Genomic DNA, 12,319 nt, shown 5'->3' on the forward strand with positions numbered 1-12,319 from the left:
ACACAAACAAAACCACACACAAACAGAACCACACACAAACAGAACCACACACAAACAGAACCACACACAAACAAAACCACACATAAACAGAACCACACACAAACAGAACCACACACAAACAGAACCACACACAAACAGAACCACAGATGAACAGAACCACAGACAAACAGAACCACACATAAACAGAACCACACACAAACAGAACCACACATAAACAGAACCACACATAAACAAAACCACACACAAACAGAACCACACAGAAACAGAACCACACACAAACAGAACCACACATAAACAGAACCACACACAAACAGAACCACACATAAACAGAACCACACACAAACAAAACCACACATAAACAGAACCACACACAAACAAAACCACACACAAACAGAACCACACATAAACAGAACCACACACAAACAGAACCACACATAAACAGAACCACACACAAACAAAACAACACACAAACAGAACTACACACAAACAGAACCACAGATGAACAGAACCACAGACAAACAGAACCACACATAAACAGAACCACACACAAACAAAACCACACATAAACAGAACCACACACAAACAAAACAACACACAAACAGAACCACACACAAACAGAACCACACACAAACAGAACCACAGATGAACAGAACCACAGACAAACAGAACCACACATAAACAGAACCACACACAAACAGAACCACACATAAACAAAACCACACATAAACAAAACCACACACAAACAGAACCACACATAAACAGAACCACACACAAACAGAACCACACACAAACAGAACCACACATAAACCACTTCATCTTCCATCTTCATCCCTTTCCTTGTTTTTTTTTTTTTTTGTCCCCTTTCTTGTTTTTCTTTCTTTTTTCTTCATGCTTGTCCTTGTTTTTTTTCTTTTTGTCCCTTTCCTTGTTTTTTTTTCGTCATCCATTTTCCTTGTTTTTCTTTTTTGTCCCTTTCCTTGTTTTTTTTTTCTTCATCCATTTTCCTTGTTTTTCTGTTTTTGGGCCCTTTCCTTGTTTTTCTTTCTTCATCCATTTTCCTTGTTTTTCTTTTTTTGTCCCTTTCCTTGTTTTTTTTTTCTTCATCCATTTTCCTTTTTTTTTTTTTTTTGTCCCTTTCCTCTTTTTTTTCAGCCCTTTCCTTGTTTGTTTTCTTCACCCATTTTCTTTTTTTTTCTTCTTTTGTCCCTTTCCTTGTTTTTTTTTCTTTTTTTCATCCCTTTACTTGTTTTTATCTTTTTTATCCTTTCCTTGTTTTTTTTCTTTTTTAAAATCCTTTCCTTTTTTCTTTTTTCATCCCTTTCCTTGTCTTTTTCTTTTTTAATCCTTTCCTTTTTTCTTTTTCTTTTTCATCCCTTTCTTTTTTTCATCCTTTCCTTGTTTTTTTCTTTTTCTAATCCTTTCCTTTTTTCTTTCCCTTTTTTTCATCCTGTCCTTTTTTTCATCCTTTCCTTTTTTCTTTTCTTTTTTTCGTCACTCTCCTTGTTTGTTTTTTCTTTTTTTGTCCCTTTTTTTCTTTTTTCATCCTTTCCTTGTTTTTTTCTTTTTAAAAATCCTTTCCTTTTTTCTTTTTCTTTTTTTTCGTCCCTTTCCTTGTTTTTTTTTTTTTTTTTTTTTTTTTCATCCTTTCCTTGTACAGGAGCAGTTTGCGCAGCTAACATTTAAACTACGTCATTTCCGGGGGCGTGTCCTAAACTGTCAACTATTCGAAGGACAACAAAAACAAACTGGATCCCAGTTGTAACCGTGTGGACTCGGTTCTGTCGGGCTCAGGTCCGGCTCGGTTCTTTGCGGAACCCGTCCAGCCCCCCTCGGACCCACACTCAGGGCTGTTGTCAGCCTGATGGCGCCGTCCGGACCGGGTTTTTGTCTGAGCTGAAGGTAAATGTGTGTTTTATCCGCAGACTTTAGCTCGTGGACGTTAGCTTTAGCCTGCTAGGTTACCGTCACCCACCTGTCCGTCAAACCCGAACCGAACCGGGGCTGACACACGGTTTACTGTCGGTTCGGCGGTTCCGTCCAACAGGCCTCAGAGCCGTGTGTGTTTGTGTGTGTGTGTGTGTGTGGGGGGTTAGCCTAGCCCCCCCCTCCGAACAGACCCTGCATTTACGGAAGTGCGTAGAAAAAGGCCAGTGTTTAATGTCAGCTGGGTCAGAACCCACTGAAAAACACACCATATGGAGAGGATTCAACAGCACTGTGGTCGAACGGGACTGTGGTTCGGTTCGGCTAGGGAAAGACCAGACAGTGTTCTGTTTTGGTCTGTGCTTTTGTTTTTTTCTGTTTGTTGTTTTCCCAGAATGCACCACCAGGGGCGGTGTTGAGTTTGACCAGGTTTAAACCAAACAGCTGCTTTACCTGGAAGCACTCCTTCCAGTATTAACCCTTTATTTTAACACCTTTTACTGTCTGTGTTTCCAGTATTAACCCTTTATTTTAACACCTTTTACTGCCTGTGTTTCCAGTATTAACCCTTTATTTTAACACCTTTTACTGCCTGTGTTTCCAGTATTAACCCTTTATTTTAACACCTTTTACTGCCTGTGTTTCCAGTATTAACCCTTTATTTTAACACCTTTTACTGCCTGTGTTTCCAGTATTAACCCTTTATTTTAACACCTTTTACTGCCTGTGTTTCCAGTATTAACCCTTTATTTTAACACCTTTTACTGCCTGTGTTTCCAGTATTAACCCTTTATTTTAACACCTTTTACTGCCTGTGTTTCCAGTATTAACCCTTTATTTTAACACCTTTTACTGCCTGTGTTTCCAGTATTAACCCTTTATTTTAACACCTTTTACTGTCTGTGTTTCCAGTATTAACCCTTTATTTTAACACCTTTTACTGCCTGTGTTTCCAGTATTAACCCTTTATTTTAACACCTTTTACTGTCTGTGTTTCCAGTATTAACCCTTTATTTTAACATCTTTTACTGTCTGTGTTTCCAGTATTAACCCTTTATTTTAACACCTTTTACTGCCTGTGTTTCCAGTATTAACCCTTTATTTTAACACCTTTTACTGTCTGTGTTTCCAGTATTAACCCTTTATTTTAACACCTTTTACTGCCTGTGTTTCCAGTATTAACCCTTTATTTTAACACCTTTTACTGCCTGTGTTTCCAGTATTAACCCTTTATTTTAACACCTTTTACTGCCTGTGTTTCCAGTATTAACCCTTTATTTTAACACCTTTTACTGTCTGTGTTTCCAGTATTAACCCTTTATTTTAACACCTTTTACTGTCTGTGTTTCCAGTATTAACCCTTTATTTTAACACCTTTTACTGTCTGTGTTTCCAGTATTAACCCTTTATTTTAACACCTTTTACTGTCTGTGTTTCCAGTATTAACCCTTTATTTTAACACCTTTTACTGTCTGTGTTTCCAGTATTAACCCTTTATTTTAACACCTTTTACTGCCTGTGTTTCCAGTATTAACCCTTTATTTTAACACCTTTTACTGCCTGTGTTTCCAGTATTAACCCTTTATTTTAACACCTTTTACTGTCTGTGTTTCCAGTATTAACCCTTTATTTTAACACCTTTTACTGTCTGTGTTTCCAGTATTAACCCTTTATTTTAACACCTTTTACTGTCTGTGTTTCCAGTATTAACCCTTTATTTTAACACCTTTTACTGTCTGTGTTTCCAGTATTAACCCTTTATTTTAACACCTTTTACTGTCTGTGTTTCCAGTATTAACCCTTTATTTTAACACCTTTTACTGCCTGTGTTTCCAGTATTAACCCTTTATTTTAACACCTTTTACTGCCTGTGTTTCCAGTATTAACCCTTTATTTTAACACCTTTTACTGTCTGTGTTTCCAGTATTAACCCTTTATTTTAACACCTTTTACTGTCTGTGTTTCCAGTATTAACCCTTTATTTTAACACCTTTTACTGCCTGTGTTTCCAGTATTAACCCTTTATTTTAACACCTTTTACTGCCTGTGTTTCCAGTATTAACCCTTTATTTTAACACCTTTTACTGTCTGTGTTTCCAGTATTAACCCTTTATTTTAACACCTTTTACTGTCTGTGTTTCCAGTATTAACCCTTTATTTTAACACCTTTTACTGTCTGTGTTTCCAGTATTAACCCTTTATTTTAACACCTTTTACTGCCTGTGTTTCCAGTATTAACCCTTTATTTTAACACCTTTTACTGTCTGTGTTTCCAGTATTAACCCTTTATTTTAACACCTTTTACTGCCTGTGTTTCCAGTATTAACCCTTTATTTTAACACCTTTTACTGTCTGTGTTTCCAGTATTAACCCTTTATTTTAACACCTTTTACTGCCTGTGTTTCCAGTATTAACCCTTTATTTTAACACCTTTTACTGCCTGTGTTTCCAGTATTAACCCTTTGTTTGAACACCTTTTACTGTCTGTGTTTGTACTGTCTGTGTAATTTCTGCTCAGTTCCATGTTTCCTCTCCTTTACTGCCTGTGTTTCCAGTATTAACCCTTTATTTTAACACCTTTTACTGTCTGTGTTTCCAGTATTAACCCTTTATTTTAACACCTTTTACTGCCTGTGTTTCCAGTATTAACCCTTTATTTTAACACCTTTTACTGTCTGTGTTTCCAGTATTAACCCTTTATTTTAACACCTTTTACTGTCTGTGTTTCCAGTATTAACCCTTTATTTTAACACCTTTTACTGTCTGTGTTTCCAGTATTAACCCTTTATTTTAACACCTTTTACTGTCTGTGTTTCCAGTATTAACCCTTTATTTTAACACCTTTTACTGCCTGTGTTTCCAGTATTAACCCTTTATTTTAACACCTTTTACTGTCTGTGTTTCCAGTATTAACCCTTTATTTTAACACCTTTTACTGCCTGTGTTTCCAGTATTAACCCTTTATTTTAACACCTTTTACTGCCTGTGTTTCCAGTATTAACCCTTTATTTTAACACCTTTTACTGCCTGTGTTTCCAGTATTAACCCTTTATTTTAACACCTTTTACTGCCTGTGTTTCCAGTATTAACCCTTTATTTTAACACCTTTTACTGCCTGTGTTTCCAGTATTAACCCTTTATTTTAACACCTTTTACTGCCTGTGTTTCCAGTATTAACCCTTTGTTTGAACACCTTTTACTGTCTGTGTTTGTACTGTCTGTGTAATTTCTGCTCAGTTCCATGTTTCCTCTACACCAGGGTTCTACACTCCTGTTCTTTCAGGTTCCACATTTAGTCTGATCTGATCTGCAGTGGACCCAACCAGGGAAATAACAGAATAACCTAGAAATAATGACAACTATGAATTTTTGTCTGTGTTTTGGTGCAAAAAAAAACCCCATTAAGTTATGAAAATACTTACTTTTATAAACTGTCCAAACAAAAAAGATGTGAATAACCTGAAAAAAACGGACATTTCTTCAGATAAATCAGTGTAATTTTCTCAGTCTTCTTCCTCCACTTCTCATTAGTCCATGTGCATTCTGGATCAGATCTCCAAAGACACTAAACACTGAGGAACAGGAAGAAAAGAGTTCAAACTGGACTGAATTTAATACAGACATTTCAGGTTGGACACATTTGTTCAGGTTAGTCACATTTTATTGGTACAGGAGAGTTTGGAAAATGAATATTTTCATAATTTAATGGTGTGTTTGCACTAAAGCAAAGACAAACATTTGAAGTTGTCATTATTTACAGGCATAGTGTCATATCATTGTTTTGCTTTGATGTCATCCCTCATACTTATTACGTGAGTTTTCCTGACGGTCCAACCACAGTTTTTGCTGTTTCTTTTCCTCCTCATGAGAGTTCTCATCAGTCTGTGTTCTCATCAGTGTGTTTTCTCATCAGTGTATTTTCTCATCAGTGTATTTTCTCATCACTGTGTTTTCTCATCAGTGTATTTTCTCATCAGTGTGTTTTCTCATCAGTGTGTTTTCTCATCAGTCTGTTTTCTCATCACTGTGTTTTCTCATCAGTGTATTTTCTCATCAGTGTATTTTCTCATCAGTGTATTTTCTCATCACTGTGTTTTCTCATCACTGTGTTTTCTCATCAGTGTATTTTCTCATCAGTGTGTTTTCTCATCAGTGTATTTTCTCATCACTGTGTTTTCTCATCAGTGTGTTTTCTCATCAGTCTGTTTTCTCATCACTGTGTTTTCTCATCAGTGTATTTTCTCATCAGTGTATTTTCTCATCACTGTGTTTTCTCATCACTGTTTTCTCATCAGTGTATTTTCTCATCACTGTGTTTTCTCATCAGTGTGTTTTCTCATCAGTCTGTTTTCTCATCACTGTGTTTTCTCATCAGTATATTTTCTCATCAGTGTATTTTCTCATCACTGTGTTTTCTCATCAGTCTGTTTTCTCATCAGTGTATTTTCTCATCACTGTGTTTTCTCATCAGTCTGTTTTCTCATCACTGTGTTTTCTCATCAGTGTATTTTCTCATCACTGTGTTTTCTCATCACTGTGTTTTCTCATCAGTGTATTTTCTCATCAGTGTATTTTCTCATTACTGTTTTCTCATCAGTGTGTTTTCTCATCAGTGTGTTTTCTCATCAGTGTGTTTTCTCATCAGTGTATTTTCTCATCAGTGTATTTTCTCATCAGTGCATTTTCTCATCAGTGTATTTTCTCATCACTGTGTTTTCTCATCAGTGTATTTTCTCATCAGTGCATTTTCTCATCAGTGTATTTTCTCATCACTGTGTTTTCTCATCACTGTGTTTTCTCATCAGTGTGTTTTCTCATCACTGTGTTTTCTCATCACTGTGTTTTCTCATCAGTGCATTTTCTCATCAGTGTATTTTCTCATCACTGTGTTTTCTCATCAGTGTGTTTTCTCATCAGTGTGTTTTCTCATCAGTGTATTTTCTCATCAGTGTGTTTTCTCATCCGCTTTCTCATGTGATCTGCTGTGACTCTCCTTTGGTGTCGTCTTCATCAGAGTGAATCATCAGCAGGTATCTGAAATGACACCCTATCTGTGACAAGAACATCACATGGTGTCAGTCCCACATGTGGATCAGAACACACTCACATGGATCTGACTGAACTGGATCAGACCCAGTTTGGCCTGAAACCGATAGTCCTGATCCAGACTGAGAGTCCTCTGTGTGGACGGTGGAGGACACGTGGGTCAGAGTTCATTTACTGTCCTTCATTCACTGTAGTGCAGGATGATGTGAACTCAGGTTCCAGCAATAAGAAGAGAAAGAGGCTGAAAACAATGAAAGTATCTAAAAAACACCAGACACATAGAAGCACACGCATGAGGACAAACACACGCATGAGGACAAACACAGGCGTGAAGACAAACACAGGCGTGAAGACAAACACGCATGAGGACAAACACAGGCATGAGGACAAACACAGGCGTGAGGACAAACACAGGCGTGAAGACAAACATGCATGAGGACAAACACATGCGTGAGGACAAACACACGCATGAGGACAAACACAGGCATGAGGACAAACACGCATGAGGACAAACACATGCGTGAGGACAAACACGCATGAGGACAAACACAGGCGTGAAGACAAACACAGGCATGAGGACAAACACGCATGAGGACAAACACATGCGTGAGGACAAACACGCATGAGGACAAACACAGGCGTGAAGACAAACACAGGCATGAGGACAAACACGCATGAGGACAAACACATGCGTGAGGACAAACACGCATGAGGACAAACACAGGCGTGAAGACAAACACGCATGAGGACAAACACATGCGTGAGGACAAACACGCATGAGGACAAACACACACATGAGGACAAACACACATGAGGACAAACACAGGCATGAGGACAAACACACGCATGAGGACAAACACACACGAGGACAAACACACGCATGAGGACAAACACAGGCATGAGGACAAACACGCATGAGGACAAACACACACGAGGACAAACACACACGAGGACAAACACTTGCATGAGGACAAACACAGGCATGAGGACAAACACAGGCATGAGGACAAACACACGCATGAGGACAAACACAGGCATGAGGACAAACACACACATGAGAACAAACACGCATGAGGACAAACACACGCATGAGGACAAACACACACATGAGGACAAACACAGGCATGAGGACAAACACACACATGAGGACAAACACACACGAGGACAAACACATACATGAGGACAAACACACACATGAGGACAAACACACACGAGGATAAACACACACATGAGGACAAACACAGGCGTGAGGACAAACACACACATGAGGACAAACACAGGCATGAGGACAAACACACACATCAGGACAAACACACACATGAGGACAAACACACATGAGGACAAACACACGCATGAGGACAAACACACGCATGAGGACAAACACACACGAGGACAAACACACACATGAGGACAAACACACGCATGAGGACAAACACACACATGAGGACAAACACACGCATGAGGACAAACACACGCATGAGGACAAACACACACATGAGGACAAACACACGCATGAGGACAAACACACACGAGGACAAACACACGCATGAGGACAAACACAGGCGTGAGGACAAACACACGCATGAGGACAAACACACGCATGAGGACAAACACATGCTACCCCTTCAGTGTTTCTCAGGCGTTCACCAGTCCAGTACATGAAAGTGTGATGCCTGTTTGGCATAAGCAGCAGCTCAGGCTTTTATTGGAGGTGGTCAGAGGACAGAGTTCACCAGCCTGGGCCTCTGGGAAGACGCTGCATTTGAACATTATGATCCTGGATGTAAGGCTCCTCTGCATCTGACCAGAGGGAGGAGCTACAGTCCATTTACAGCTAGGGATGGAACCATTACCGGTTGAACCATAAACAGCGGTAAAATCACAGACAGTTAGTGTTACCATTTAGATTCTAATTCTCATGATAACTGTGTTTGATTACGCACTTTTAGGGGGAAAAATGCCTAATTAAAGATCTGCTTATATGTCAGATATTTGAATATAGTTCCAATTTATAACAATTTTAATGGTATATACCTAATATTTGGAACTAGGGATGGAACCATATGAAAATTTCTTTTTGAAATTGTGCTCAAAATGTTCAAAAAGTACTGATACACACACTGAAATAATTTAACCAAGTTGTATTTTGAAAAAAAAAACAAACAAGTAAAAAAAATTAAAGTAAAATAGAATAATAGTCCCAATGTCCCTTCTGTGTCAGAAACATTCAAATATTAACAGAGGTTGCACTAGACATTTTTATTGTCTGTCATTTTGACGGACAGGGTTGTAAAAATTCCGTCATAATATATTATTATCCGTCATTTCAAATGTTTATTTGTGAATGCTAAACAGATCTATTCAGTCGTATTTAATGTTCAGAAACATCTGAGTGATGCAGCAGCTGGAGTTGCTGCTGCTGATAAACCAACCTGATATCACCACTGGCATCATTCTGTCCTTCACTGTGAACTGGTGTGTTCTCATGCACTGAGGGTTAGAGTTCAGCTTCTGTGAACCACAGATCTACGCACACATTTACATGGGATCTAATAACACATGAAAGGTAGAACATGCGTACATAGAACACACCAAATGACATAAAAACTGCAGTATTCCTCGCTCGTCCGTCATCCTTCACCATCAGTCCCTCTTTTTTCTCCACGTTTCTCACTGCTATCATATTTACTGGGCTTTAAAATAAGGAGACTCAGCTGTGTGCACAGTTTGCACGAGCAAAGGAGCATCGAATTTAGGCTGAAGTCACAGAAACTACCACACAAGACTGACACTGACTAATATGAACACTGACACCAACTGGACAGGAGGGGGACTACAGCTGGACTAACTGGACAGGAGGGGGACTACAGCTGGACTAACTGGACAGGGTCTACTACAGGTGGACTAACTGGACAGGGTCTACTACAGGTGGACTAACGGTGGGTCATGTGACCGCAGTACTGCTGTTGTATTCAGTGTAGTTGTGAACAGTGGTGCTGTTGGTTCTATACAGGTGGTTGTTGGTTCTATACAGGTGGATGTTGGTTCTATACAGGTGGTTGTTGGTTCTATACAGGTGGATGCTGGTTCTATACAGGTGGATGTTGGTTCTATACAGGTGGTTGTTGGTTCTATACAGGTGGTTGTTGGTTCTATACAGGTGGATGTTGGTTCTATACAGGTGGATGTTGGTTCTATACAGGTGGTTGTTGGTTCTATACAGGTGGTTGTTGGTTCTATACAGGTGGATGTAGGTTCTATACAGGTGGATGTTGGTTCTATACAGGTGGATGTTGGTTCTATACAGGTGGATGCTGTTCTGGACTGTTTGATGCCTTGCTCACAGACAGACCAGTGATTCTGCAGCAGGTTCTGTTCACTGTGTTGTGTGTAAAGTTTATTTGGTAGTGTTATGAGACTGGTGTGTGTGTGTGTGTGTGTGTGTTCCTTTAAGTGAGAGAGCGGTGTGTGGTGCGTGTGTGTGCGTATGGTGTGAGTGGTCGACCAAGGTGAGGGAGCGTCAGTTTGTAGTGTGAGTGTGTCAGAGGACAGAAGTGACAGTGTTCTAACATGGACATACTGTGCAGAAACCACAGCTGCTGTCTTCCACTGCTGCTAAAGGACTTAACCCACATCTGCCCTGGAGGAAACCTGCCCTGTGCTCGCTGACTACGGTCGGACCAGCCGAGCAGGAAAGGTTAACAGTAGATTACCCTCAGGATTTGAATCTGTCAAAATGACAGACTTCAGAATTTTCCATCATTTTAAAAAAAAATCTGTCAACGACGGAATATTTTCAGTTAACGCGATCTCTGAATATTAACCCTTAGTGGTCTGAGTCTATTCTGTCTGTTTTTCAGTCCTTTTGATTTGGCCTTTATATACTATAGAAACAAATGTTTACTATACCCATGTTTGGGATCTGTTTTTTCAGCACAACTTCATCAATATCATCTGTCTATTATTTTTTCACTTTAACCTACTATAAAAACACAAAAGGACAAAAAACAAAACATATGTAAAATCCAATTTGAAAAATGTATATAATTTATTGCATAAATAACACACAGATGTTTAATGAACCTTTTCAAAGACTTTAAAAGTGAATATTGGTTCTAAATATTAGGGATAATATGTATAATATATAATATAATATATACAGGTGGTTTTGTTTTACATGCCAAACCATTTTTTCATCCGCCATTGGTGCTTGGCAGGTGTTAATTTTATGCTCTGGAGGGGAGGCAGCACTCTGTGATTCTGAGCAGGTCCAGTCCTCCACAGAACAGGTCCAGTCCACAGGTCCAGTCCACAGCAGAACAGGTCCAGTCCACAGCAGAACAGGTCCTGTACCAGACTGGAATGACCACGTTAGGATGTGGTCCAGCCCACACCTGTAGAAAACAGTAGAGACAGGTGTTCCAGCTTCCTCAAATAGTAGAGGCGCTGGTGGACTGAACCCTAACCCAACCCCTGACCCTGACCCCTAACCCTGACCCTGACCCCTAACCCTGACCCTGACCCCTAACCCTGTAAAGTTGACTGAGTAAATAATTGCCAAACTAATCCAGAATGAATGTACTCATCAGTTTCAGTCCTGTCTGTAAATAACTGACATCCAGAATCCACAAAGACGTGTGTTTTCTTCTGAAGTGTTTATTTTATTTGTAATTCTGTTTTTAAGGACACATGTTCCACTGGTCAAACTGGTTCCAGTCTGTTTGAGCTTATTTGACCATGTTGGTGTTTTCTGGTTTGTGTTGGTCTTGCAGACACTTCCTCAGAACTGGAACCATGGAGTCGTCGTCTGATGAAGACGAGGTTCGGACCTTCGTCCAGGTCCTCAGTGACAAGTACAACCCAGAGAACTTCCCCTACGGCCAAGGCCTGGGCGTGGTGCTGGTGCCCAGTCCTCCAGGGTCCCCGGTCAAAGGTCAGGGTTCAGGTTCAGGGTTCGGGTTCAGGTCAGGTGGTTTTGAACTGCAGACAGACAGCAGAGCTCCACTGACCTGAGTGTTCTCCTTTAGATGGTCTGTTCTTACCTGAGTGTTCTCCTGTAGATGGTCTGTTCTTACTTCAGTGTTCTCCTTTAGATGGTCTGTTCTTACCTCAGTGTTCTCCTTTAGATGGTCTGTTCTTACCTCAGTGTTCTCCTGTAGATGGTCTGTTCTTACCTCAGTGTTCTCCTGTAGATGGTCTGTTCTTACCTCAGTGTTCTCCTCGTAGATGGTCTGTTCTTACTTCAGTGTTCTCCTTTAGATCATCTGTTCTTACCTCAGTGTTCTCCTCGTAGATGGTCTGTTCTTACCTCAGTGTTCTCCTGTAGATGGTCTGTTCTTACTTCAGTGTT

At 39.8% G+C, this 12,319-nt stretch overlaps 1 protein-coding gene across 2 annotated transcripts in view; it reads left to right on the top strand.

Moving 5' to 3' along the window:
* Positions 1 to 1,704: 1,704 nt before the first annotated feature.
* The window catches only part of LOC115415898 (tubulin-specific chaperone cofactor E-like protein), a 40,272-nt gene continuing 29,657 nt past the window's right edge, over positions 1,705 to 12,319 (top strand). Inside the window, exons 1-2 of one of the 2 annotated variants that reach the window (XM_030129569.1) lie at positions 1,705 to 1,899; positions 11,742 to 11,902. In XM_030129569.1, coding sequence (XP_029985429.1) covers positions 11,780 to 11,902 — 123 coding nt within the window. In that variant the 5' untranslated portion in view covers positions 1,705 to 1,899; positions 11,742 to 11,779. The remainder of the gene's footprint in view (positions 1,900 to 11,741; positions 11,903 to 12,319) is intronic. The other variant, XM_030129568.1, reaches the window with a different exon arrangement.

The sequence above is a fragment of the Sphaeramia orbicularis genome, unplaced genomic scaffold, assembly GCF_902148855.1.
Source record: "Sphaeramia orbicularis unplaced genomic scaffold, fSphaOr1.1, whole genome shotgun sequence".
NCBI classification, from domain to species: Eukaryota; Metazoa; Chordata; class Actinopteri; order Kurtiformes; family Apogonidae; genus Sphaeramia; species Sphaeramia orbicularis.